Source organism: Aspergillus neoniger (genome assembly GCF_003184625.1).
Source record: "Aspergillus neoniger CBS 115656 unplaced genomic scaffold BO87scaffold_81, whole genome shotgun sequence".
Lineage (NCBI taxonomy): Eukaryota > Fungi > Ascomycota > Eurotiomycetes > Eurotiales > Aspergillaceae > Aspergillus > Aspergillus neoniger.
In genome coordinates this window covers 18,827-45,570 of record NW_020291209.1, presented here as the reverse complement: position 1 = coordinate 45,570, position 26,744 = coordinate 18,827, and the positions used below count along the sequence as shown (strand labels likewise).

General features: G+C 52.0%; 8 protein-coding genes across 8 annotated transcripts, besides 5 other annotated features; 4 read left to right on the top strand and 4 right to left on the bottom strand.

Annotated features, from left to right (window-relative positions):
• The first annotated feature begins 419 nt into the window (after positions 1-419).
• Positions 420-485: a sequence feature (Protein overlapping with rRNA (BO87DRAFT_420492, PYH28272.1) was converted to a misc_feature.).
• A 34-nt stretch (positions 486-519) lies between these two features.
• Positions 520-773: a sequence feature (Protein overlapping with rRNA (BO87DRAFT_420492, PYH28272.1) was converted to a misc_feature.).
• A 157-nt stretch (positions 774-930) lies between these two features.
• Positions 931-965: a sequence feature (Protein overlapping with rRNA (BO87DRAFT_420492, PYH28272.1) was converted to a misc_feature.).
• Positions 966-1,114: 149 nt separating this feature from the next.
• Positions 1,115-1,392: a sequence feature (Protein overlapping with rRNA (BO87DRAFT_420492, PYH28272.1) was converted to a misc_feature.).
• A 225-nt stretch (positions 1,393-1,617) lies between these two features.
• Positions 1,618-1,665: a sequence feature (Protein overlapping with rRNA (BO87DRAFT_420492, PYH28272.1) was converted to a misc_feature.).
• Positions 1,666-1,837: 172 nt separating this feature from the next.
• Positions 1,838-2,358, top strand: BO87DRAFT_453034 (uncharacterized protein; the record flags this gene model as incomplete). The annotated part of the gene is made up of 1 exon (XM_025628526.1): positions 1,838-2,358. The coding sequence occupies one exon, from the start codon at positions 1,838-1,840 to the stop codon at positions 1,988-1,990; it is 153 nt and encodes a 50-aa protein (XP_025473749.1). The 3' UTR covers positions 1,991-2,358.
• Positions 2,359-2,588: 230 nt separating this feature from the next.
• BO87DRAFT_371343 (putative DNA damage repair protein Mus42) lies at positions 2,589-6,257 on the bottom strand (the record flags this gene model as incomplete). Its single annotated transcript, XM_025622070.1, has 1 exon — positions 2,589-6,257. Exon 1 carries the CDS (start codon positions 6,072-6,074, stop codon positions 2,589-2,591), a length of 3,486 nt encoding a protein of 1,161 aa, XP_025473748.1. The 5' UTR covers positions 6,075-6,257.
• A 68-nt stretch (positions 6,258-6,325) lies between these two features.
• BO87DRAFT_381445 (beta-N-acetylhexosaminidase) lies at positions 6,326-8,403 on the bottom strand. Its single transcript, XM_025624533.1, has one exon. The coding sequence runs from the start codon at positions 8,215-8,217 to the stop codon at positions 6,409-6,411; it is 1,809 nt and encodes a 602-aa protein (XP_025473747.1). The 5' UTR covers positions 8,218-8,403; the 3' UTR covers positions 6,326-6,408.
• Positions 8,404-9,175: 772 nt separating this feature from the next.
• Positions 9,176-13,014, top strand: BO87DRAFT_381444 (DEAD/DEAH box helicase). Its single transcript, XM_025624532.1, has one exon. The coding sequence runs from the start codon at positions 9,282-9,284 to the stop codon at positions 12,921-12,923; it is 3,642 nt and encodes a 1,213-aa protein (XP_025473746.1). The 5' UTR covers positions 9,176-9,281; the 3' UTR covers positions 12,924-13,014.
• A 632-nt stretch (positions 13,015-13,646) lies between these two features.
• Positions 13,647-16,261, top strand: BO87DRAFT_453018 (flavin-containing monooxygenase; the record flags this gene model as incomplete). Its single annotated transcript, XM_025628525.1, has 10 exons — positions 13,647-13,902; positions 13,950-14,306; positions 14,372-14,496; positions 14,545-14,727; positions 14,775-14,871; positions 14,917-14,988; positions 15,040-15,090; positions 15,150-15,379; positions 15,452-15,680; positions 15,840-16,261. 10 exons carry the CDS (start codon positions 13,647-13,649, stop codon positions 15,974-15,976), a joined length of 1,737 nt encoding a protein of 578 aa, XP_025473745.1. The 3' UTR covers positions 15,977-16,261.
• On the bottom strand, positions 15,886-17,862 carry BO87DRAFT_411379 (WD repeat protein). Its single transcript, XM_025626439.1, has 7 exons — positions 17,740-17,862; positions 17,317-17,675; positions 17,131-17,230; positions 16,957-17,023; positions 16,533-16,870; positions 16,330-16,456; positions 15,886-16,261 (listed from the first exon to the last, which is right to left on the bottom strand). Exons 2-7 carry the CDS (start codon positions 17,621-17,623, stop codon positions 16,115-16,117), a joined length of 1,086 nt encoding a protein of 361 aa, XP_025473744.1. The 5' UTR covers positions 17,624-17,675; positions 17,740-17,862; the 3' UTR covers positions 15,886-16,114.
• Positions 17,863-18,785: 923 nt separating this feature from the next.
• Positions 18,786-20,803, top strand: BO87DRAFT_463926 (putative extracellular lipase; the record flags this gene model as incomplete). Its single annotated transcript, XM_025629276.1, has 5 exons — positions 18,786-19,123; positions 19,175-19,320; positions 19,372-19,444; positions 19,500-19,671; positions 19,739-20,803. The coding sequence occupies 5 exons, from the start codon at positions 18,786-18,788 to the stop codon at positions 20,801-20,803; spliced, it is 1,794 nt and encodes a 597-aa protein (XP_025473743.1).
• Positions 20,804-21,283: 480 nt separating this feature from the next.
• On the bottom strand, positions 21,284-24,898 carry chsF (chitin synthase CHS3; the record flags this gene model as incomplete). The annotated part of the gene is made up of 2 exons (XM_025619987.1): positions 21,284-22,136; positions 22,185-24,898. 2 exons carry the CDS (start codon positions 24,896-24,898, stop codon positions 21,284-21,286), a joined length of 3,567 nt encoding a protein of 1,188 aa, XP_025473742.1.
• Positions 24,899-26,744: the final 1,846 nt, after the last annotated feature.

The window sequence follows — 26,744 nt, the reverse complement described above, 5'->3', positions numbered from 1 at the left end:
AGAAAGAGCTCTCAATCTGTCAATCCTTATTTTGTCTGGACCTGGTGAGTTTCCCCGTGTTGAGTCAAATTAAGCCGCAGGCTCCACGCCTGGTGGTGCCCTTCCGTCAATTTCTTTAAGTTTCAGCCTTGCGACCATACTCCCCCCAGAACCCAAAAACTTTGATTTCTCGTAAGGTGCCGAACGGGTCATAATAGAAACACCGTCCGATCCCTAGTCGGCATGGTTTTTTGAAGTCACGCTGGAGAGTGGTCGTGAGAATAAACTTAGTGGGGATGATCGGTCAGACCCACACCCCACAGCCTTAATCCAACAGCCCCCCTTTCTTTTCCAGGATCAGCGCCGGCGAGACCCAGAGAGCGTAACTGGGCCCTGAGCTCGAATGGACTGTGTACGCGGCCGAGTTGAAAGGTGTCAAGATGGCCCTGTTCACCTCTCTTGCGGGGGACACCCTGCTGAGCTGCACCCCTGGCGGACAAATACAGGTTTTCACTGACAGCGAGGCTGTAATTCATGCAGCTGGTGTCCCCGGGCGTCCTTTCCCGACAGCTGTATTTGAGGGCCACCTATGACCGATACAAAGCTCTCCAAGATGAAAACTCTGTTGGTCTTGTGATTGACTGGATCGCTGCGCCCGTAGGGGTGGAAGAGAGCGAGGTTGCAGACTTTTACGGCGAAGCGGGCTGCGAGATGTCGAACCGGGCCAGGAGAACAGATTCTCCGCCTGGTTTCAGCTGCCAAAAGGACCGTTCGCAAGAAATTCCAGGGGCAGTGTGAGACCCGGCCATTCCATGCCTTAGGACGTGACTATTCGATACACATAACGTGATCTCATCAGGCGTCGACCACTGCGTATGGCAACAGCCGGAGGATATTCATGAGATGTTATTTGCCGGAAAGTTCACAAGTAAAATGCTGACGGTCGTACAGGACTCGCCGAACGAAGAGCAGGAAGTTAGATGGAGGTATGGGAAAGAAAACAGTTTCTTAACGAGCTCGCAGTCACCCCCAGAAATATATATATACTGACGCGACCCCTGGACATTCCACCGCGAGCGGGCGATCGAAACATGCGCACGGATTGAGGCGCGACGGGGGCTCACTCTCTACACAGACGGGAGTGGATACAGAGGCCATGTGGGAGCGGCGGTTATCACGCCCAAAGAGAATGGGACCCGGATGAAGATCCCCCAATATATGGGCCCGGAGACCATCAGCAACGTGTATTCAGCGGAACTCCGGGGCCTACAACTGGCCACCACGTGGAATAGGGTCCTAGGGGTGGACAGGGCCAGGAAGGAAGGAGAGGTGCACGTATTCATTGACAGTCAGGCTGCACTGAAGGCCATGAACGCAGGGGAACAGGGGGACGAAGCGAGGTGTAGCTTTTCGGTAAGCTTTTCGAACACGTGATGTCTTGGCAACGACGTCAGGGCCCGAGGCGAGTGGCGCAGGGTCAACACCATGTTTTGTGTTATTTTTACATTTTGTATGGACATGAATAGCCTCCCTAGGAGCCTAGGGAACACCTGCACAGCATGGCCACTAGTACGGCCAGCTATATCAGGTCAATGAATACTACTACTACTGCTACTACTACCCTTGACATTCCAATAGATAGTTCCCCTTTTGTTCTTCGAATACGCAAGTCTTAGTGAATATTAGTACCCACATTCCTTGTCGTGACAAAGTTGTGAAAGGAGATCACGTGATCTCGGACCTAGCCACCTAGTCATCTCCTCGCGTAGTTAGCTAGCTAGCCTACACACACAATATCATCCATATTGCTCTCACAAAAGTCACGCTACCAAATGCGCATGCGTATGTGATTATGAAGATGCCCACACAGAGAATCGGCATAGCCCGCTTTCTATATAAGATCAAGGCGCAAGAGAGTGACCGCTGCAGCTGCAGGGAGAGATCCCCCTGCCCCCAAGCACGTTCTGCTGGCATGCTCCCGCTTTGCAAGCCTACGCAATTAGGTGTCTGATAAGATCCCCGCACGCACGGATCTTGGGGCTACTATTCACTATGACTCGCTCATATCATACCCGCAGGCGATCCGCTACATCGCCGAATTCATGCTGCAAACACAGTTCAGCTAGGTCGAACTCGATCCTGACCCTGAACAGGCAATGCCGGACCCGCGCTAGAAACACGTAGGCCTCAGGGCCATGGGGATACACGCTGAAGATGCTGGGTAAAAGGAACGGCACACGCCCTGTTTGAGTCAGCAGGGAAGGTCAAACGAGCAGAAGGAACAGGCATGTTGGGAGCAAGGTAATGAACGAAGAACGGGGAGAATGGGCTCGCGGGCAGCCGGCCGGCTGCGACACTCGTTTATATTTACCTTGTGTGACTACGCTTTTGCTACTGGCTTTTGATGTTTGGTTGTGTCTGGCTACGACAACGAGTTTCCTACGTCGTCGATTGCGTTGATGTCATGTGTTTAATGCGAGCTAGAGGGCTCCGAAGGCGTTCGGGGCCATATTCTTGCTTCAGAAGGTGAAGCACCTTCATACCTGGCATCTAACTTAGGCGGCTCGATCGGGTATAAGAATACTAATAGAAATGAATTGAATTGAAGGTCATAGTTCTACAGAAGGTAACCCTCGCTCCGCACACCCCTCGTCAACGCTCGCCCGCAGACTTCTTATCGCAGCTTCCCACGCCATTGCAGTCTGTGAACTGCTACCCGTTCGGCCACTTGGGTCTGGCGTCTTGAATGCATCCGACTCCTCCGCATCCTGCTTGTCATCGACCAGCCACGCTAGCCAGGAAAGAACAGACGTCGCCTTGTCTAAATCCTTCTCATCCACAATGACACTTTTAAGATATCTTCCAACGGAGAGCACGTCTTCCTCAAAGGGACCCTCGCTGCTGAACGCCTCGTGCCACGAACTCATCGCATCTCGCAGGTCAGATAAGTTCGTGAGCCTCTGTGAGGTAAAAGTGGGTCGGTCTGGTAATGGGGGTAGGACGAGCCGTTTCTCTGGTATTGCAGGCGGATCTGTAGCCGGAACTGTAGTCGAATCTGAGGTCATGGGTGAAGCAGCTCGCGGCACCGAGGCGGGGTTGAGGGCTGGTCGCTGTAGGATTTTTGTTCGTTGTTGCTCCTGGAGCACCTCGCGGCGTATGTCCTCCGGGAGCGCGGCGAGAAAGTCAACCGAGGCATCCGTCTGCTCGGGTGGAGGAGAGTGACGTTCGGCGGGAGCTAAAGATGAAGCCGTGGCTCTGGGAATGACGAACCGAGCCTGTGTGAAGGCCGGGTTGCCGACTGACTTGGTGCTAGGCCGCCCTCGTCGTTTCTTCGGGGGACTGGTGGGCTTCCGCATCATAAGACCGCCGGCAGAGGAGGGCCGAGACGGCAGCAAGGGAGCAGCTGAAGGTGGTGTGGGTTGCGGGCCGGGACTTACGGATGGCCGGCTGTAGTAGCCTAATATCTCGGCGCGCACATCCTCTGGCAAGGCAGCTAAGGCCTCTGGGTCGAGCTCTGACTGGGGAGGAAGTTCTGCAGTGCGACCTGTAGGACATGGTGACTCGGAGCGTGACTCCTCTCGAGGTCTACCCTGAGCGATGAGGCGAGAACGGATATCGTTCGGCAGCTCAGCAACGACTTTGGGGTCAGTCTGTGAGGGCAAAATGAACTGAGTTCCCGAAACATTGAGCAGCCGGCTACTCTCACTGAATAAAGGGACGGGCTTCACCGACTCTGTCTCCCCTTTCCGAGGGCTGTCTAGAATATCAGGATCGTGACGTTCAATGCTTTTGCTGACCGGAGATGCTTTGAAATTGAGCTGTCGTTGGCCAGACTTTGATGGAGAGCCCGCCTGGAGATGCTGGAGTTTAGTCATCTGAACACCCAGCCCTCTCAAGTCGCCGGGTGATAAATTCATGCTTCGTAACATGGCAACTGCCTCTTTGCCCAGAATATCGGCAGCATCCGTGGCCACGCCGAGGACGACACTTTTGTTGAATACATCGCACTTGCCATGGCCCAGATGTTTCACTGGTTCTAACGGCGCGTCGAGTGCTCTGCGCATGACCTTGAGAGTCAATTGTTGGCCTTTTACAAGATTTTCGACCAGTCTGCGATGCAGTTCCTGGCACAAAGACCGCGCGAAGTCCTCGGCTTGGGTCTGATTCACGAAGCGAATACCCCAATTGACTTCGGCAGATACCGACTTCCTCAGAACTTCGTTTCCGACTTCAGTTCGATCGATACCGCGGGCATATTCCCAGATCTTGATTCCAGTTTTAGGTCCAAGGCTCGTCGTGAGTCTATCGCGGGTGAGTTCTCGAACATCTTTGACAATTTTGACTCCCAAATCCTCTAGCTTTGTACCCAGGCTATGGCCCACTCCGGGAAGATCTTGAACTGTCAAATTACCGATGTAATCAAGAACAGCATCGGGTTTGAGCTGAAATTGACCTGCCGGCTTCGCTTTTCGTAAGGCAATCTTAGCCAAAAGAATGTTGCCTCCAATACCCACGGAAACAGCGCAGCCCGTCTCTTTCTTTACAGTGGCTCGTAAGTCGTCGGCTACCTCATCCGCCCTTGCCTGTTCCCTATAGAGTGAACCCTCCGAGATGCCCCTACCATCCGAGCCACCAGCCTCCAGACATTGTGTAGTGATGTCCACCAGGGCCTCGTCAATGCTGACACTCTGCACGATACCATCCACCGAAAGAATGGCACTGTAGAACTTCCGACTGGCCTCTTCGTACGCTGGAAAATCATAAGGTACCACCTTTAACTCTGGGCAGGTTTGCAGCGCTCCCTTCATCCACATGCCGTTCTTGATGCCATGGGCTCGGGCTTCGTAGTTGCAACTCGCTATCTCTGAGCCCGAGCCAGTGCCGTGCGCCACCGCGACAGGCTTTCCCTGCAGCTCCGGGCGCTTCAAGGTTGACACGGCGGCAAAGAAGCAATCGAAATCTACATGCATGATATACCTCCGGGCCCCGGGGGCTGGCTTCTTGCGTTTGACCTGTGACAGCGATTTTTCTTTGGCTGCAGACTGCAACTGGGCTTTGAGATCGGCCTTCCATGTTGACAAATGATGTAGACGAGATTCGCTGTAGAACTGTTGGATGAATTGAGGATTTGCAACACTGGAATTCCTCATGTGTGGATCCGACAGCAACTGCGCATTGTATTCTTCGGAAGTCATTGCTGGTTTAGTTGGGAAGGATTCGCGCAACAGCGGCAGTGCTGCTGAAGGTGCCTCAGTTTGGTCATTTTCTTGTTTGTTTGAATGAGTATTGATATCCTCATCCTCCACTGATGATTGTTTATCCGGCGTTTCCGCTCGAACTTCTTCCCGCGGAGACGAAATGTTGGGAGTCCTGCTTACTCCATCCAAAGAGGCAAAACTTGGAAACTGGCTGTAGTCCGACTGGGACTCATTATGGGGCGATGGATCCTCTCTGTTAAGTATCTCTGAGCGTGTAGGTGGTGACCGTTGTACATCTGCGTTCTCAACAGACAGTGCAGCCTCTTGAAGCTGGTTTGTATACCAACTGGTATCAGTTTGCTCGCGATAGCCAGATCGCGGACTATTCATCTGACTGACCATACGGCCATCATCGAACCTGAGCACCTTCTGGGACTGACCCTCATCAACGACCCGAAACGAGTCCCATGGCAGCATGCGACCTGTCTTGACACTCTCGACGACCCATGCCGGCTTGACGATGCGATAGCGGCGAAACTCTTCGCGCTTCTTGGGGGTCAGGGCACTGGCAATGATGTGGGTAGCATCTGTTTTGCCGTTTAGATACTGTAGAAACCCCCCGCCATGGCTCACGATAAGGCGATGCAGGTCTTGTAGCGAGGGTTGGGTGTAGCCATTGACGTGCGCCACCACACCGCGGAAGATAGGCGGACAGTTTGCCGCAGAGGAGCGGATCTCGGCATCGCGATTCTGGAGTTTGATCTTCTTGCGGCGCATGTAATCGCTGAACCCACCAAAGGCGGATGCCTCGTACTCCTCGCCGGCCTCATTGTCGAAGTGGTGGTTCTGGATGCGCTTGCGCACCGCGCTGGAGTTCTCGTGCAGGCGCGAGCCCATGCTGGGCGCTATAACGGGCTAGTTCAACAGGCTGTGGGGGCGTTAGATAAATAGATAGTCGGGGGGAATTCAGTTGCTCTTCTGTAGGCGGTGAGTCCCGGACGTGACAGGAACGCCACACGTGAGCACGTGATGCGTTTGCTCGGACATTCTGGTCATGTGCCTATAGCCTCGGCATTCTAGATAGATTCTACTGACTGGATAAAAACGCAGACCAAACTCATGGGTAAAAATTGGCACTAGATTAATATGTGTAATTCAGATAATGTGAAGGCTTATTACCATAGCCCACATATATTGCTGCGTTACTGACTAGTCTTCAACCCACCTAACCCTACTGGATCACACTCTGGTTGCGATACAAGTCGCAGGTATGTGGGCGCTGCACACAGTACTTGGGAACCAAGGCCTTCGCCTGCACCCCATTAGCTACCAAGTATTCACGGAAGTTTAGGATTCGCTGCGTCATCAGCGTCGTGCGCTTCTGCCCATGCTCGTCCCGATTCCCAGACCATACCAGTTCTGCCAGGGCAGCGGCGCGCGGCCAGAACTGACTGGAGACAGTCATGTCATCTACTTGTTCTGACCAGAGCGGTGCCACTGCACCCACAATATGCTGCGCCTGGGCGTCAGTCAGATTTTGCGCAAAGTCATAGTCGTAGATACGCTGCCATGTCTTGTATGGTGCACACCATGAGCCCCCATTTCCGCCATAATTAAAGCTGGGTGTGTTTGGATCCGGATTACTCATGACATCGTAGCGGGGATCATTTGTCACAAAGCCACCCATTCCACAATCCAGATACATGAAGTCTGACGAGGATACAATCACATCATAACCCTTGGCCGTCAGCTGGTTAATATAATCCAGTCCGTTATTCCAGGTCTGCATCACAATATCCGTAGGAACACTATGCGCATGCTCTGTTGATAATACAATATCTTCCCACATAACCAATTGCCGTGAGTTACTATAATTCTGGAAGATCGGTACGGCATGATCTACCCAGTACTGGGCTAGATCATTATACGTACGTGTCGGATCCTCCGCGAACCACTGAGTAACATAACTGCTGAAGTTAAAGCAGTTAGGCTGAATCTCATCTGCTCCCACGTGGAACCAATTATCAGGAAAGATGCTTGAGAGCTCATTGTACACCTCTCGGACCACATCATATGTGCCGTTGTAGATGATGTCCATCTGTCCCGGTGGTGGTTCAACTGCAGTGTGCAGGGCGTAATCATCATTAGACCACCAAGAATCCACGCAGGTCACCATCTGGGGATCAACCTGCTTCCAACCAGAAGCGGAGTGGCTGGGCATATCGATCTCAGGAATGACCCGTACGCCGCGTGCTCGAGCATACGCTACAATATTGCGCATGTCCGCGTGCGAATACACCTCGCGCGAGGAGTATGCATCGTGGATCATCTCTGGATAGGCATCAATCTGTACAGGCCATGATTGTGTGTCCTCCATATGCCAGTGTAGAACATTGAGCTTGGAAAGCGACATGCCGTCTAGCTGTTCATAGATCTTGTTAACTGAGATGAAGTTTCGGCCGGTATCAAGCATGATGCCTCTATAAGGATAGAGAGGTGCATCCTGGATCTTGACTGGCTTCTCAATGATCAAGCCGCCCTGTCCATCAGAGATAATCAATTGCTGGAGAGTAGTAAAGGCGTGAAGTGCTCCCCAGACAGTGGGTGCTTCAATGACTACTGAAGTAGCGCTCTCGGAGACCTCCAGTGTGTAAGACTCATCCACGCCATGCTGCAGGTCCGCGTCAACATCCGAGATGTTCACATCGACAAACTGTAGCGTTGGCAGTGCCTGCGAGGAGCGTTTAACTCCGGCCGCAGCGGTGGGAAAGGGTTGGAAGGATGGAAAGGGGCCTTCAGTCGCTGCGGGCACCCATTGCAGGGAGACAATAGTGTCCCAAGCACGATTCCATCCATTGGCGAGAATGAAGTCGGGAGTATCTTCAGAGACGCGGAGACTGACGAAGCCGGCCAGCTGCTTGGGACCCGACGATGAAGCCCAAGTGATATTGCGTGGAGCTGGCAAGGGATTAACCTTGACGGCGGCGGCCCCGGCCACGAGCAGCGTGAGACTCGCCGGCCAGAGATGAGCAAGGAGCATGGTGATATTAACAATCAGAAGGAGAGCCGATGAAGTGTGGAGAAAGCATGGAGGGGGGACTGGGGTTAAAGAAGCAAATAGGAATAAGGATCAGCGGTGGCTGGAGAGCCACACAAAGGGGGACAACAGAGGAGGGGGGGCCAGGAGGGGGCCATGGATTGGGAATGGATCAAAGCTAGTTTCAGTTGGCATTCCGCAGTTAGTCAATGATCTTGATCCTCGATAAGCGTGTCCCCGCGGGTGAAGTCCTATCCGTAGAGTTATTGGACCGGTCGCATGCTTGTTATCTGGCAGGATTCACTAGTGAGATAGCTAATTTAACTAGACAGTGAAGGGTCGGCAGGAATGATTGATCTACATCGCTTAATCGGTTAGTTCGGGTAGAGAAGTGACTGCAACCCTATTTGTACTAGAGTAGTGAGTGCAATTCTCATGAACAGCAGAACCTCTGTCTGTTGTGCGCTGCCAGGAATTTGGCCCCCGTAATCTGCCGTGGGCGTCAGTCAGTATGAATGCTTGGGGCCAGGGCCATGTTGTTTCACAGCCGAATCAGTGATCCCAACTTCTGAGATGGTAGACGATTAGTCTAACTAGTATGGCATGTAGTAATAGCTGAACTCCACATCACCTTTGCCAATGAGAAGCGCGACTTGAGAGAAGCCAATGAGTAGCCTGTTTGCGAGTCCGTCAGCAGACCAGGCACAGACCGCAACTGGAGAGACATGGCAGCGCCACTTTTGCAGTAGAGTGTAACCCAAGACCAGGGTGAAGCCGGGCGCCGAAACTGTCCTACTCGCGACGACCCTGTGATCTTTGGCAATGGAACGAAAATGGTGGTGATTACTACTACGTAAGTAGTGGTTACTCTGGGCGTCCTGTGTCGTGTGTAGATCGACTAGATACATAATGGCTGGGAGTCACATGACGGGCGCGAAATGACGTCGGCCCGACTGTCCACCGCGTCTCGGCGCGTCTTCCTCTCTGGCAATATTACTCCGTATTAACCCAGAGTTCTCTGCACTGGCTTCGACAGCCACGCAGACAGGGGAACAATCCCATCCACGATGAACATTCATCATGATGATGATGATCGCCCGTTGAAGAAGAGGCGCTTTTTTGCGGATGATGAAGATCTCCTCACTCCCCAGCCATCCACTGAGTCTGTCACAGCAAGTCTCCACACGCCCGCTTCCTCGTCCCTGACCGATCAAGGCGCCCAGCTACAGCCTAGACGATCTGAAAACGGCCCGGAAATTATAGATGTGCCCTGGCCGGATAGTTCCTCGCGGGTCGAGGGTCATACCGTGCCGCAGGTCGAGCAAGAGGCTGTGCAGGGGGAACACAATGCGATTTCGAGGAGGACAGAGGATGCCTTACTACGGGTGGACTTTGATGGTTTCGACATTTCAACATTTACCAGTATTATAGGGGAACGTCTCTCGGCGGATTCGATACAAAATATTCGAAATGCGGCTGGCGACGACCTTGAACGGGCGGTCAACATCTATTTCGATGGCTCTTGGAAGAAATCCCCAGCTCCTCGTGCTCAGAACCAAACCACTCTCACGGCTCGCCAACGCCCGCTTTCTGCACAGCCCCTTAGGACCTCCACACCCCTATCGGCATCCTCTCACCCACGCACCCAGACCCCTACGCCTGACATGGCCACAACTCGCCCTGCGGCTCAGCCTCCATTAAGATACATAGGTGCATTTGGTGTTGGAGCCTGGGCTACAAGGAGTGGATCTGGATTTCTCAGACATGGGGATCTTGTAAATATTGAGCGCACACGGTCTCAGCCGCTCTCGAAGCGGAACCGCGCCGGGAAGCTCGTTTCAAACCAGAAAAGTGATTTTCTCACCCGTTTTACCACTAAATCGGGCCAGGAAATAGGAAGATTGCCCCGGGAAATAGCTGAATGGGTCTCGACCCTGCTGGATCAAAGGGTGTGTACATTTGAAGGTGTATGCGTATACGTGCCGGACCGGGTCCGGGTGAATGACACCATCTATCTGCAGCTGCGATGCTACTTGCGCATCGAGGCCTTCCAGCCACGGATCTTCAGTCAATCGATGGACGACAATAGGTCCGTTGCATTTTTCGAAGAGAAAGAAAGTGCGGATGAAAAGGCGCTGCGGCTCCGCCAGGTGGCCTTGGTGAAGCTATTTGATGAAATTCATCTCCAACCGACGTCCACCAATGATATGACGAGGAACCACAAGAAAGAGGGATTGCTTCGTGCGGCGGAGATGGCAGAACAACATGAGCGAGTAAAGAAAGAGAACCAAACAAACGACGACTCCTCGGAGGAGGATAGCCCAGAGCTTGAAGAGGACCAGCTTGATACCCTGTATAAGAAAGCTCAGTCGTTCGATTTTAGCATGCCTGAAGCAGAGCCTGCCTCGTCATTTACCATGCGTCTTCGAAAGTATCAGAGGCAGGCACTGTATTGGATGCTTGCAAAGGAAAAGGATAATAAGTCTGCAAGGGAGACGTCGCTCCATCCCTTATGGGAGGAGTACAGCTGGCCGTCCAGAGATGTCGACGACAAAGAACTCCCGGCTGTGGATGGCATTGACCACTTCTACGTCAACCCTTACTCTGGCGAGCTTAGCCTTGACTTTCCTGTTCAAGAACAGCATTGCCTTGGGGGTATCCTCGCAGACGAAATGGGCTTGGGTAAGACAATTGAGATGCTCAGTCTGGTCCACTCGCATCGCATTACGCCCCAGAAGCCCAGTAATCTTGTGAGGTTGCCCCAGTCGGCTTCCGGGGTCGTACCTGCACCATATACCACACTTGTGATTGCACCCACATCCCTCCTCTCGCAGTGGGAAAGTGAGGCGCTAAAGGCTTCGCAGCCGGGAACAATGAACGTCCTCATGTATTACGGGGCAGATACAAAAATAAACCTCAGGGATCTCTGTGCTTCTGGCAATGCCGCTGCCCCTAATTTGATCATAACCAGCTATGGCGTTGTTCTCTCGGAGTATCGTCAGTACATGTCCGCGCTGCTCTCGTCTATGAGCTCTGGTGGCCTATTTTCCGTAGACTTCTTCCGAGTCATCGTCGATGAAGCTCACGTGATCAAGAATCGTCTGTCAAAGACAGCCAAAGCGTGTTATGAGCTCAAAGCAACCCATCGATGGGTACTCACAGGAACTCCTATTGTCAATCGACTGGAGGACTTGTTCAGCCTTGTGAGATTCCTCAAGGTTGAGCCATGGAACAACTTTTCGTTCTGGAAGACGTTCATAACAGTTCCCTTCGAATCCAAGGATTATGTTCGAGCTCTGAATGTCGTGCAAACCGTGCTAGAGCCGTTGGTTCTCCGACGTACCAAGACAATGAAGACACCCGAGGGTGAACCTTTAGTGCCTCTACCGCGTCGCACCATTACAATAGAAGAAGTCGAACTTCCAGACCAGGAACGGCAGATTTATGATCTTATCTATACCCGGGCAAAGCAGACTTTCAATCACAATGTCGAAGCTGGCACTTTGTTGAAGTCCTATTCAACGATCTTCGCACAGATTCTCCGTCTTCGCCAGACTTGCTGTCACCCTATCCTCACTCGTAACAAAGCGATAGTTGCAGATGAGGAAGATGCAGCAGCCGCTGCTGACGCAACCAACGACCTTAAGGACGACATGGATCTCCAAGAACTCATTGACCGCTTCAAGGCATCTACCGAAGCAGCTGAATCCAACGAGCCTCAAGATTCATCTGCCAAATTTACCACCCATGCACTGAAACAAATCCAAAACGATGCCAGCGGCGAATGTCCCATTTGCTCGGAAGAGCCCATGATTGACCCTGCAGTCACAGCCTGCTGGCACAGTGCATGCAAGAAATGTCTGGAGAACTACATCCGCCATCAAACCGACAAGGGCATGGACCCTCGGTGTTTTTCATGCCGAGCACCCACCACGTCGCGAGACATCTTCGAAGTGGTTCGTCATGAAACCCCGAACGCCACTCCGGAGGACGATATATATAGCAGTACTCCTATCCCCTCTCAAGCACCTCCCCGAATCACACTCCGCCGCATTCACCCGCTTTCGCCGTCTGCCCATACATCTGCCAAAGTGCATGCCCTCCTCGCTCACCTTACACGTGTCCCGGCTAATACCAAATCTGTTGTCTTTTCCCAATTCACCAGCTTCCTTGACCTCATTTCACCGCAACTCACGCGTGCGGGCATCAATCACGTCCGTCTGGACGGTACCATGCCACACAAAGCCCGCGCCGAAACCCTGGCCCAATTCAACCGAGCTGAAACCTTCGCCGACCAAACCGAAATTGACAACGATGTCGAAGCCAACGATTCAGCCCAGCTTCCTCTCTCCAAGGCAAAGCATAGACATGCGACCGCCCCGGCTCCTCCCACGGTTCTTCTTATCAGTCTCCGCGCTGGAGGTGTGGGCCTGAATCTCACGGCAGCTAGCAACGTCTTCATGATGGATCCTTGGTGGAGTTTTGCGATCGAGGCGCAGGCCATCGATCGGGTTCATCGCATGGGTCAGACACGGGATGTGCAAGTGACCCGGTTCGTGGTGAAGGACTCTATCGAGGGACGGATGTTGAGGGTCCAGGAACGGAAGATGAACATTGCAGGGTCGTTAGGACTGAGGGTTGGTGGGGACGGCTCTGAGGATGATAAGAAGAAGGAGAGAATTGAGGAATTGAGGTTGTTGTTCGAATAGTTTCCATCTTGAGAGATAGGGATGGGGCCATTTGGCGCACATGTTATGATACCAATTTAGAGATATATTTCGGATGATACGTATAGCTGACCAGGTTTATATCGCTGGCTCACATAATGGCAGAGATGACATTCATGTTGGGAATTATATGATATTATTGAAGTGTTGCCCTCCCACTTTGGACTGAAGTGCTAGCAGTACTAAGTAGTATGCAGTATTGACTGCTGTTGCTGTCATAGCGATTCGCAGAAGAGATCATTGCTGGGCTGACAGGAATGAGTTGCTCCAAGTCAGGGGCAGCCATGCATGCGATAATTAATTCCAGTGAAGGCTGACCATCCAGATATTACGAGCGGAAGCAAGGTTTAGAGGGCATCGAACAGATAAAGTGATTGGTGTCGGTTCACCGCCTCTATCGTGTAGCGTGAACTGAATAGTATAGCCCTATGGACGAAGATGGAAGCCTTCAACACCATAAGAGTCAGTTCAATACATAGTTTACTGCGTACGCTGTATCTCACACGCTCCGCCATAACATTGAATATATTTGTTCTCCGATCTCCGCCAACCACTACATTGGGCCTGCATGATATCAGTCGTGGCCCCTTAGCCGCTGAGTTGGCCCAAGGGATGTGCCTTGCTTACGGCACCGGCAGCACCCGATCGGGCAGTCGAGCATTCTCCTCCTAATCCTTCTTGTAAGGTGCATGCCAGTTCCACAACATGGCCAATCTGCCCCAAGGAATCCTTCCGACCCTTCCTTGTGCTCTACCAAAGGCCGACCTGACCAGTGATTCTGATGCTGTTGGTATCGCGAAGGGCCTTAGCATCCCGCTGAGTAGCTTGTCGCTCGAACAATTTACCCCAGATGCCCTGTGGAGGGATACCTTTGCCTTGACTGGGACATTGCGAACGCTCTATTCTGCTGTTACTGTTTTCAAGGCATGGGATCAACGATGCCTTGCTCGCCAGGCAAACGGTTTTCGGCTTAACCCTGATGCCGCACGGGCTACTGCCCGGCACCAGGAATAGGCTGGATTGAGGTCCCATTTACCTTTGAGACTGCAGCTATACCGGCAACCACTTGCTCGGGCTTCGTCTCGCTGGTTCCGAATGAAAACGGTAGCTGGAAAATTTGGCTCCTGAGGACGATCCTGGTCCAGTTCCAGAATCTCCCCAATGTGGATGAGTTGAAGCCTGGGCCCGCACCTACAAGACACCCTCTTCATGAGGGAGCAGCCTACGAATGTGTGGTTATTGGCTGTGGACAATCGGGTTTGAGTGTAGCTGGTCGACTGCAGGCACTGGGGGCGTCTTACCTGGTGGTGGACAAGGCTCCTCGTGTGGGTGACTCCTGGCTTCAGCGATATGAATCAATGAAATGTACTCCCTTACGGAATAAATACGTCCTCAAACCGCTTTGCTCTCTCTTATACTGACGGAAGCAGTACATTCCGTTCGAGATGCCGCCCAGCTCCCGTTTGACCGCACCTTCACCGAGGATTATCCCGAATTTATGAGCAGGGAGGATCTGGCCCGCAGATATCAAGCCTGGGCTGAGCGATACTGCATCGTATGCATCCTCATTCAACCACTCAATGCGTCCGGCTAATAAGTCTAGAACATTTCATTCTCAACGGAGCTCACCTCAGGGGCCTGGGATGACAATCAACGTAAATGGACTCTCCATCTGCGCCTGAAACATAACGAGCAAGTGACCACCAGAACCATTACCTGTTCTCACGTCGTAATGGCCATCGGCGCTGGAGGGCAGGAGCCCGTCCGACCCACTTATCCAGGGGAGGTAAGTTAACCCACCATTGGGCATCGGCCAAGTTAACGAGAGTTCAGGACATATTCCAGGGGGAAATCATACACACCGCTCAATACAAAAGCCCTCGCCCATGGCAGGGTAAACATGGAGTCATCATTGGGTCCGCTAACTCTGGTATGTCTGCGTACCACGTAGAATAAGCCCAATCTGACAAAACAGCACACGACACGGCAGCAGACATGGTTGGGACAGGAATGGGCTCGATAACTATGGTCCAGCGCAGTCGGACATGTAAGGAACCCGTCACTCACACCTCTAAAGTTTCATTGCTTGTCTAATTAGGTATTGCTTCAGGTATTATCCCAAAAGAGTTCATGCCGCAACGAGCCCAAGGTAAAAATAGCTACCAACCACAGAATCAGACGCGTATTTAACCCATATCCACAACGCAGGTACCCTCGCTGCGGACAAACAACAACTCTCCACTCCCCTAGCCGTAAGCCGTCTCATGAGCACCCTCACACTGCGATCAAAAATCGCTCAAAACCCGGAGCGATTCGACGCTCTCGAACGAGCGGGGTTCAAGGTCGATCGGGGCGCCGAAGTCGTTGCGCACGTTCATGAACGCTACGGAGGACATTACATGGACGTTGGGAATTGTGCTAATATTGCCAAGGGATTGGTTTGTCACATTACACCAAGTTACATCTTGCTGATAAAGTTTGGATTGCTGATAGGATTTCTTGGAATGTAGGTAAAAGTCAAATCTGATAGTCCTCTCGTCAGATTCACTTCCACGGGACTTCTTTTCGAAGACAATACCCATATCCCTGCCGACGTGGTAGTGTTTGCGACAGGGTATAAGTCGAATGCCAGAGATACGGTCGGGGAGCTTTTCGGAAAGGAGGTGCATGATCGAGTTGAGGATTACTGGGGACTTGATAAGGAGGGTGAGGTTAGAGGGGCATTCAAGCCTAGTCCACGTATGTGGTGCCTCCCCTTTTCTTTATTTTTCATTCACTCATTCTATCTTTCTTCCCCCTTCCATTCGCTCCCCTACCCCACCTTTTTTTGTTTTTTTTCTTCCCTTTCATTCGCTTCGTTTCTGTGGGGTTTATCGAGTTAACGAGGTGACGACTCAGATGGCCATATCTGGTTCATTTCCGGGACTACGACGCATTCGCGGTACTTTTCTCGGTTCATTGCGCTGCTGATCAAGGCAGATATCATGGAAGTACCCATCGAGGTGTATCGGGGCATACCTGATGCAGATGAGTAGATGTCAGACGTGGGATGTAACGGTGTTGCACAATACATCTAGGCAGGTTTGAGGATCAAATAGATCGTTGACTTCAACAATAGTAGTACCTCTACTTTGGAAAACCTAGGTATTTCCGCCCTCTTCCAACAACACTACCTAGTAAGGTTTAAACCTCCCCTTCTCCCTGTTCTTCTTCTCCTTGCGAGAACCCTTTGCAGCCTCCTCTGCCTGGGCAGCCCCCTCTCCTTCAGGCTTCCACGTACGAACGAACCCATCCTCACCGCAAGTGAACACAGAGTGCGACTGTAGTCGTTATTCGTCAGCCCATCCACCCAACCCCATACACATAGAGTCCGGAAGAAGATACATACCTTCTCATCAACAAAGACGGACCGCACAACCTCCTCCCCATGCGCCCCGGGCAACCTCCACACAGCCTCCTGATCGAATCTCCAAGACGGCTCCGAAATGAGGGGAATGAGGTCGAGACGGTTTTCCCTGTAAAGTATCTTAGTACATCTTTCCAAGCAGGTGAGGGAAGAACCAGATTGTCTGTGAAGGGGGAGAAACATACTCCTTATTTCCCGCAGCCACATACGCCCCTTGACCGCCCACACACAACTGCGCAATATACTCACACCCTAACGGCTGCCGCAGATCGCCGAATTGAATGGGGCTCGGCTCCTGGGTAGGGTCGTCGGGATCAGTCGCTGGGTGCACGGAGAATACCTCGTCGTGGCTGAGTGCGTAGATGGTGTTGTTGCTGAGGAAGCCGGCGTGGTGCACGGAACCGTGGTTAATTACTTGTACCAGGGCCTCGTCCTCGTCGGTGATGGTGGTGTTGTAGATGTTGACGAGACCGTCGGTGCTTCCAGAGAGGAAGAGGGTGGGGCGTGTGGGGTGGTATTGGAGCTGGGTTGGTTGTCAGATTTTTGAATGGGACGATGGGATGGGATGGAATGGGGTGCTTGGAGAGAAGGTGAGCGGGGTATGAATACCTCTGTTACGTCGTCATTGTGGCTCTCAACGTATTGGAGACTTGTTTGGCCAGGGGATCTTGTGTCCCTGGAGCGTCAGTTAGCAGCTCGTGCATTTTAAGTTGTGGGTGGCTGTGCCCTTGTTGGTGAATAGCCTGAAGGGCCTACGCAGTGAAAGGTCGGTGATTGACTCACCAGAAAGCGACTATGGCTTGGGATGAAACCAGCTCGGTTCCAGCTGCGACTCCGTTGACTTCGGGGCAGCAGGCGACGGATAGTATGGGTGCTTGTTTGGCTGTGAGGGAAGATTAGCTGCGGTTCACATAAAAGATGGATGTAGTGAATAGCTGATTGAAGATTACGGGGTGGGGGACAACTTACATGTCTCCATCTCTACAACAGCAGTCTTCTTGCCGCTGCGCAGATCCCACAGCTTTACTTTGCTGTCTCTTCCAGCCGTCGCCAGCACCTGCTGGTTAGCATCATATGTCTTCAGAGATGTGACGCCCTCATGAGCGCTCGCCGCGATAACAGATGCATGGTCGAGCCTGTTAGCGTCAAATACACGAAGCGAATCATCCGATGAGATCACTGCGAATGATTCCGGCGAAGCAGGCGTAATCGCATAGATGTAATGGCCCTCCGCCAGGGAGAGGGAGGAAGATGCAGTGGCTTTGAGCGTATGCATAGTTATGAAGACAAAGACTTCTTGATAGAGGATACTGTCTCAATGGCGCTTCCTGGGGGGTAATTTAGCCTCTAGTATATCATCGATAGACCTGTCTCAAAAGGGGTTCTACTAACAACGTGATATCTATGTTGGCCTTTACTAAAAATAAAAACTTTTATTGGCGGAGTGAATCCAATGATCAGAGTACGTGCATAACCCAACCTTGGAGATTGCCGTGACCCCGGTGGCTGAATCTGATGGACTTGTCGCTGCCAAGCCAAGAAGGGATTCCCGCCGAAATTTTTGCGCAAAAGCGATTTATGCCTTACCCAGCGGGCATCAACTCCCTTACCGCACAGAGTGGAACCCGAAAGTTTCCCAATGCTCACTTTTGATTGGTCCAATGAAGAGCATTCGTTTCAGGCTTTCTATTGGCTGCCAGGCCATACTTTACTTCCCGTTTCTGCAATGCGGGGGTGTCGTGGATGTGCTCTCATGGCTGGCAATGGACTATAGCTAGAGAACCGGATCTCATGCCCAGAAATTTTATCTTTGCTATAAGGATAATATTAACTAGTATGCATTAAGACACACATTCTGTTCTCACGGCTGTACAATATTGCACTTGCATTCGGTGACCTTGGATATATATTTAGATCATTTCTTGATGATTAATTATCACTTCATGTTTCACCTCAAATTGGAATCAAATTACTGATTCGCTCAGGACATCGTTTTGAAAACATCATATAGAGTACTACTCCAAATACCCAATCCAGCAGTAAACCCTATATGAATTTGTTTTTGGCCCTTTGCGAGGCACAGCGTGGCACAAACTAACATTGATGGATTATAGCAACTCCGCAATATGTGTACGGTTCAGTGACACATTTACCATACATTGAGCTTTTCAGGGGAAACAAACATAAAAAGTAAGAGACACATCCATAACACCATGATCGGATCTTCCGCTTTGATCACCCTGCACCCTCAGTCATGCAACAACAGCCCTGCTGCATCTGCCGACCCCGATTCCGGAGAAGTATCCGAGATAGCGATAAGGAAGCGGAGATAAGATTGGCAAACAGAGATGCGAAAGATATCCTCGGCGCCAGAAGTAGACCCGATGATAAATAGTGAGAAGGTCCCCCGCCCTTCTCCAGCTAAACCACACTTCAACATGCCAGGTGCACGCTCTATTGTTCTGGCCTTACTGCCAGTTCTTCTCCTGCTTTTTGCCCAGCAACTCGCCTCCCACCCAACCGAGCAGATTCAAGCTATCCTCGCTCCGTGGGTCCCAACAGCATTACAAGATGTCGTGCTCTTTAGTCGACCTCGCGTCATCATTGCACAGGGCACTGTTGTCGGTACCACCTTGACAGACACGCTTAAAACCCCGGTGGACGCTTTTCGAGGAATTCCGTATGCATTGCCTCCAGTTGGGGATAGACGGTTCCGCCGCGCGGTGGCTGTCAATGCGTCAGACGACATTATCGATGCTACTGATTTCGGCCCGAGGTAGGCTTCCCCTTTCTATACTATATCGACATCCTGGTTAATTGCTATCAGGTGCCCCGGGAAGCAACTCTTGAATCCGAAAGACATAGGTGGCGATGAAGACTGTCTCACAGTCAACGTTTTCCGGCCTCATGGTGTCCAGGGAAAGCTCCCAGTTGCTGTATACGTGCACGGAGGCGCCTACAACCGCGGTACTGGTAAGTGCAAATTCCTTTAACCACCTCCTTCATGCACCGCTAAATACCCAGCCTCCGGACACAACACGGCCTCGATGGTCGGCTGGTCCGACGAGCCCTTTGTTGCAGTCAGCTTCAACTACCGGTACGTATATCATGCTTTCCCCAATGCAACCCGACCACAACTAACAAACCATCAGCATCGGCGCCCTCGGCTTTCTTCCCTCGACCCTAACCGCCAAAGAAGGCATCCTCAACCTCGGCCTGCACGACCAAATCCTCCTACTCCAATGGGTCCAAGACAACATCGCGCATTTCAATGGCGACCCAACCCAAGTCACTCTAATTGGCCTCTCCGCTGGCGCACACTCCGTAAAACACCCCCCTCCTCTTCCATCCGCCCTCCACAACCCTCCCCCCCCCCACTAATACCTTCCAGATTGCCCACCACATCATGAACCACACCCCCAACCAAGATATCACCCCTCTCTTCCACCGCGCCATCATCGAATCTGGCGCTGCCACCTCCCGTGCCGTGCACCCGTACAATGCCTCCCTCCACGAAACCCAATTCACCGACTTCCTCACCTCAACCGGCTGCATCAACCTCCCCAACGACACAGCAATCCTTCCCTGTCTCCGGGCCCTTCCATCCAAAACCATAACATCCGCCTCCATCGCCGTCTTCGACAAATACAACCCGTCTATCCGCTGGGCCTTCCAGCCCGTCATCGACCACGAGATCATCCACCGCCGGCCCATCGACGCATGGCGCTCTGGCCAGTGGAACAGAATGCCGATCCTAACAGGATTCAACACAAACGAAGGAACCTACTACGTTCCTCGTAACCTGTCCCTCTCGGAGGACTTCACCTCGTTCTTCCGAACCCTTCTCCCCGCATACCCCGAGAGTGACATACAACTCATTGATGAGATATACCCTGATCCAAATATCTACGCCTCGGCATCGCCATATCTAGAGACGAGACCAATCGCGGAGCTAGGAAGGCAATACAAGCGCCTCGAAGCGGCGTATGGACATTACGCGTATGCGTGTCCAGTACGGCAGACGGCGGGGTTCGCTTCTGCTGATACTACTGCTAATCAGCCGGTGTTTTTGTATCGCTGGGCGTTGAATAAAACCGTCATTGGGGGCGCGAATCACGGGGATCAGATGGAGTATGAGACGTTTAATCCGGAGGTGCGGGGAATATCGGAGGCTCAGAGGGAGGTGGCGGGTTTGTTCCATGCATATATAACTTCATTTGTGGTGTACGGCGATCCGAATGTTCTGGGGGGCAGGTATGAGGGGAGGGAGGTGTGGGAGAGGTATAGTGCGGATTCCGGGGAGGGGCTAGGGGTTGGGAAGGTGATGGTATTTGGGGAAGGGAATGATGAGCGGGCTGGCGGGGTTGGGGTTGGGGTTGCGGCGGAGCTGAGGAGGGATGAGTGGGGAGTGAGGGAGTGTGCGTTTTGGGCCGCGAGGAGTGGGATTTCGGAGTGAGGGCTTATTCAATTATAGCTACCACGTGATGTAGATGAGAATGTAGGAGTATTTCGAAATAGAGGGTCGGTGTATTCGTATATGTACACTGAATCCTCTGAAGATACCACTGAAAGCATACATACTATTCAATTCGTCGATATCGTTACTCGTATCTGCTATATCACAATCGCTGTTGTAGCGCATGCTGAATCCAAACGCATTCAACGACATTATGAAGCTATATTCAAAAAAAAGCCAGCCGGAGCGTACGGACATTCAGCTCGAGTGACAGGCACAATCCCGCTTACCCCAGCTGGCGGCAAAGAAACAGAAAATTACCATAGTACAATCCGTCGTAACTCATCAAACATCCGAAATATACATTCAGAATAATCAACCATGATGGTTAATGCCCCCCATACGGGTCGTGATAGGTGGGATACCCTCCCGGCCCCGGAGCCTGGCCCCAGCCCGACATCTGCATGCGCAGTCGGCGATCTATATCAAGCTGTTAGTTCTGGTCGTCACGCACATTGTTGACTTACCCTTTTCAAAGTCTCGCCACCGCTTCATTGTAATCTTGCTGCTGTCAAACTCTCCCTCCCCGGCTTCGTGCCCCTTGTCCTTCCCTTCGGAAGTCTGCCGCGTGTCGCCCCAGCTGAAGTCGTCGAACTTCCAGTACGAGTACGTCGGTAATACAAAGTTCCATACTGGCAAGGATAGCAAATATATAAGCATCCACAGCACATACACAAACTTGTGCGCCGTCACAACAATCAACACTCCCGGTAATCCCAGGATCAAAGCAAGCAGTACCAGCGGAATCACTTGTACTGGCTTGTGCACGATCGAGTTTATGACCACGTAAAAGGTAAAAGCAATGGCTGCCGGAAGCACGAGCGTGCCAATCAACTCAATAAAGATGCAGAACTGCATACTGAAGCAAAATGTCCCGCACAAGTCCCGTACCAGGACCAGCTCCATCAAGTTGTGTACGGTACTGTTGATCCAGCGTCGTCTTTGTGAGAGTAGGACCATGAATTTGTCCGGCACTTGCGTCTTGCAGACAGCCTGGGGCACAAAAATCTGCTTTCGCTTGGGAAAGGTACGTAGCATCAGTGTCGATAAATACCGATCTTCACCCAGCAGAAGCAGATTCTTCTTGTGCAGCGTATCGACCACATTCTCCGAGTAATGCTCCACCACATCAGGACTCGCCAGAATTGGAACCCAATAGTTCTGACCACCCTTTGGTGCTTTGATCCGGTACATCGAGAAGCACCCGGGAAGACACGTAACACCACCAAACACCGATTCAAACGCCTTGGCTTGATGATGCGAGATAAAATACCTGCTTGCATTAGTACTGCCAGAAGACAAAAGTGGAGAGGATACATACTCAAATACTTGGATCATCGTCACCCAGCTGTCTGTCTTGTTGGCAATCTTCGTTTCACCACATAGTCCCATTACCTCCGGATCCTTGACCATCGCGGCAATCATATGGGTCAAACTGTCGGGGAACACCTTGGTGTCGGCATCGACCATGAGAATGACTTCATAGAAATCAGGAGAGATGCCGGTAACCTGCCATAAGCCGTTGAACATTTCGTATTCAAGTTCTGTCATCCGTTCGTCGAACATGACCTTTTGGAGGAAGGACATCAGAATGATCTGACTGTCGCGCTTGCCCCGATTTCCCGGCTTTGACTTTTTTGCTTCGGATGGAGTGCCGCTTTTTACAATAACCATCATCGGGACGCGCTGCTGTTTCTCCTCTGGAATAACAGAGTCCACGCCGTAATCATAAAATCCGGCATACACCTTTGCCATATTGTGACGCTTTGACCCGGTGGCAACAGCAACATAAGAGAATGACTTCACTTCATCTTTGGGGATGATGGGATCTTTCATCATTCTTAGGACAATCTCTGGGGTGGAAAACTCCTCGCCCTTTCCTTTGATCATTCCATCGCAGATCACAAGGATAGTCTTATGGCTGTTCGGATAATCGGTCATGGCGATAGAGTCCAATGTAGTGCGAATGCCCTCTTCACCTTCCGAGTAACAGGTAACCAGGCAGAGTGAGTGGGCGAGAGGAAACCCGTAGGGTTGCCATTCCGGCGGTGGCTGCGGGATCACACCCTCGTGGACATACCCGCCCATCCCTGGAGCTTCTGATTCGAGCATGGCAGTTGAGTACCGTGAGTCCTGTCCGGGAAGGGCCAGACTTGATCGACTGGCTGATCCATTGTGACGTGAGCCATCGGGCCCGATACTCCCCCCGCTGCTGTTGTGGCTTTGCTTGTACATCGAATTGGTGGCACCTGGCACTAGGCGTGTGGTGGAATTTTGGCTCGCCATCGTGACGTACTGGTATTTTTGTTTGCCTCCGTTGCTCACGGTGTACGGGCTGGAGAAGCGAGAGGTAGTCGGCAGGAAGCTTGCCCGTTTGGTGCCTCTTTCCACCATACTGTGATCCGTCATGCGCGGACCAGGCCGATAAATGTCGTTGGCCCAATCCTCGATTTGCTGGTTCCGTGTCTTGGAGTCGGAGCCCATACTCGTCCTGGGAGCAGCGTAGCGAGCGGAGATAAACCACTGGAAGAGCAGAGCAAAAATGAACTTTACCACAACGATGGACAATATGAAAATCAACGAGACGTATAGGACAACCTTCGAGGCGATACATCCCACCGTATCAGTGTCGATACTGCCGACCTTAATGATCTGCGACAGACACTGGCCGATCCTCTTTTCCTGGCCCGTTTGCAGATAGTACGTGAGGTCGACCCCACGGACCTTGGAATTCTCGCGGAGCTCATCGAATTTCGACGGCCAATTCACCTGAGATGCGTTGAACCATTCCAAAAGATCCAGATCGAGCACGTCCCCATCGTAAACGGCAAGGTTTCGGCTCGTATTTTTGGTGTCATCCCACGTGAAGTACACGTCTCCGGCGCTCTTCAAGTTATAAAAGGCTTTCCGAGCCGTCCCTGAAGTATGACAGGCCCAGCCAAGGTAATAATCCACCGTCTTGTTTGGTTTGGACGACCCATCTTGATTGAAAGCGTGACAGGGAAAGTACCAGGCGAGGTCGCCGGCTGAATTGGTAGGCACATCCGATCCGTCGGCAAGGGTGATTAGATTCTTGCACGCCCCATTGACTTCTTGGAAGAAGAAACTTCCGTCCTGTCCTCCGTACTTGTGGGGCAGGTCCCAGAGGACATTGGAACCGGCAGGGATGCCAGCAGCGGCCGGGTGGGTGGAGTGGGATAGATCGTAAGCCTTGCCGTGGAAGATCATGTAGTTGCTACTGACTTCATTAATCCTCAGGCGGGTGGGAGGGGTTCCGCACACGGTCGCTGTGAATCCGAACGTCAGAAAACCGACGAATGCTCCGACGAGTAGGATGAGACTGATGAGGCCAATCTTCTCTCGCCAGGCACTCCGCTGGGCTTTTTTGGGCATTCCAAAGCACTTCAAGATGAAGTCGGGAGCCCAGAAGGTAATAATCGCGCAGTATGTTGTCCACGGGCTGGGTGGCCGCACTTGTTCCAAGGCCTCCTGGCGCTTCCTCTCCGCTGCCGCTGCTCTTCGGGTAATCTTGCGTGATGATCGCCGTTTCTTGATGCGACGTCGATTTGGAAGGCGTTCTAGGGGCTGGTTGACATTGCCCTCCGTCACATACACCCTATCCTTTCCTTTGTAGTCCATGCTCTGCGAGCTGTTTGTTTCCGCCTCCCCGTCTGCTCCCATTAGGGGCTCATCCCCGGTCGTCGATGGCTGCGTGGGCATATTCTGAGATTTTTGGCGATAATGATAGTGCGGATGGTTTTGGTCGACCCGACTGCGTTCCGGCTTCGACAGAGTCTTCTTGTGTCTTGATTCTGCGCCGACTTCTCCTCTCTCTTCGTCCACGTCGTCGCGTCTTCGGGAGCTGCGTGAGCGGTGATGACGATGGTGTCGGTGCCCTGATGGGGATTCGGCTGATGAATCATGGTAGCGGCCGCTCTCGTGGGTGCGATGCCGTCGGCGGGAGGACTCTCGAAAAGAGGAGTAGGTATCTTCTCGTCGCGGGGAGGCTTTCCCCGGACGCTGAGGTAGAGACATAGCCTGCAGGACGGGGATGTCGTAAGTTAGCAATGGTGTCTTTGCGCAGGCAATAGTTGTATTTTCTAGACTCGATGATCCATCTCATGAATAGCTCGATGCAACCGATGTATAGACAATCGCACTGGGGTGAGTCGACTCACCTTTTTCTATCGCATAGGCAAGAAGAGGGTGGGCGAATTGATCGCGCGGTGGGTGGACTAGAACGCAGTGATTCAAGCGACTGAAAGATTGACAGTGGTAGAGTAAAGGGCGAGAATATCGGTTGAACAGCCTCGTATAATTGCGCGCAGCTGAGTGGCCGGTTCCTGGAAATGCTCCCACAACCGCAGAGAAGAAACGAATGCGAACAGGGAGATCCCAGTGCGGTAGATGAGCAAGACGCGAGGAAGCGCTAGCTACCAACCCCCCTGCCAAGGCGAGATGTGGATAGTTTTAGTAGCGCACAAAGGATAAATGAGGGCGCGATGGATGAAGAGAGGAAAGGAAGGGGAAATAGTGCGGGCGCGAGTGGTCAAAGAGAGGATACTAATACTAGTCGAGCGGCGGAGATGGACCCGGACCCGGCCTGGGATGGTTCGAGGTGCACTAAGCGTCTCTAACACCCAATAGTAATGCCACCTTAACTTGATTAGTCGGAGCCGGGGAAGTTCTTTCGATGACTAGATAGGAATAGGCGTGGATGCGACGATAGCTGATCAACGGGGACTCACCAGTTCGAGGATCTGCACCGGAACTAGAAGGTCAGGGGGGTGGGGGGAAGTCGTGGTGCCAGGCCGGGCAATGGGTTGGAAAGCGGACTGGAAAGAGACAGAAGAGAAAAAGAAGAAAGAGTCAATGCTGGACAGATGATGAGGGGGGAACCGATGCTGAAACTGGGACTATCACGGGGTGTGGCCGCTTATCGTCGCCAAGGCCCCAGCAAGTGTTAGTCTGAGTGTTGTGGGATGCCAATGTAATAATGTCCGGGGGAGGCAGGAATGCAGAGTCCGATCGGTATGTGAAACTGAATCGTGCTGTCAGTGAGTGTATGAAGTGATCTAGATAAGGGCAATCTGGTATCTAGTACTCCGTAGTCGACCAAGAATGTATTCTTGGAAGCAATTACTCCAAAGAAAGCCTGGGGTAAATGACGAGGGCTCGGGTGTGTACACAAATAATTGCCCGCCCACGGGACAGCGTCGCTAGGGGCAATCAGCTTGTAGTCAAGTCACTAGTCAGAGTGCAGACTGGTCTGGCCCGGACCCTGACTAGCTGCTTTGGGGTTAGTGCCAGTCCGGACCCCGAGACATTGCCTATTGCCTACGTAGGAAAATTTCCCTAATTCTCCTCTCCACATGATGCAATTATTTCCATCACTCTCTTTCTTTCTTACTCCGATCAAATACCTCTCACTACTCCGTACTTATCTTGCATTTAATATAAATGAAAGCTCGAGAGTTACAGGTATATAATGCATATATATCCCTCTACTAAAAAGTAACTAGCAAAATATGGGAATAGAGTTTATGTCTTAAAGAATCAGAAATCTATTAATAGCAGTATGTGATGTTGTTGTGACTTTTGCACTTGCAGCCCAAAGGTGTGGCCTGAAAATAACTCGAAATGTTCCAAGGTGTGCTGTAAGCCTTGGTTCCTGACTTGCTACTTGCTAGGTTTTAAATGGCTGACCCTCCAGCTCGGTGAATCATTTTTGCGCCCCGCGATTGTCGGTGGACCGTTGTTATCGGCATCATGCAGGTAACTGCCGTGAAGTATTAACACAATAAACCCTCATACTTTGTCATGTACCATAAGCCACAAAAGCCCATAACGGTAATACGCTGGAACTACCCAAAGTACTTGT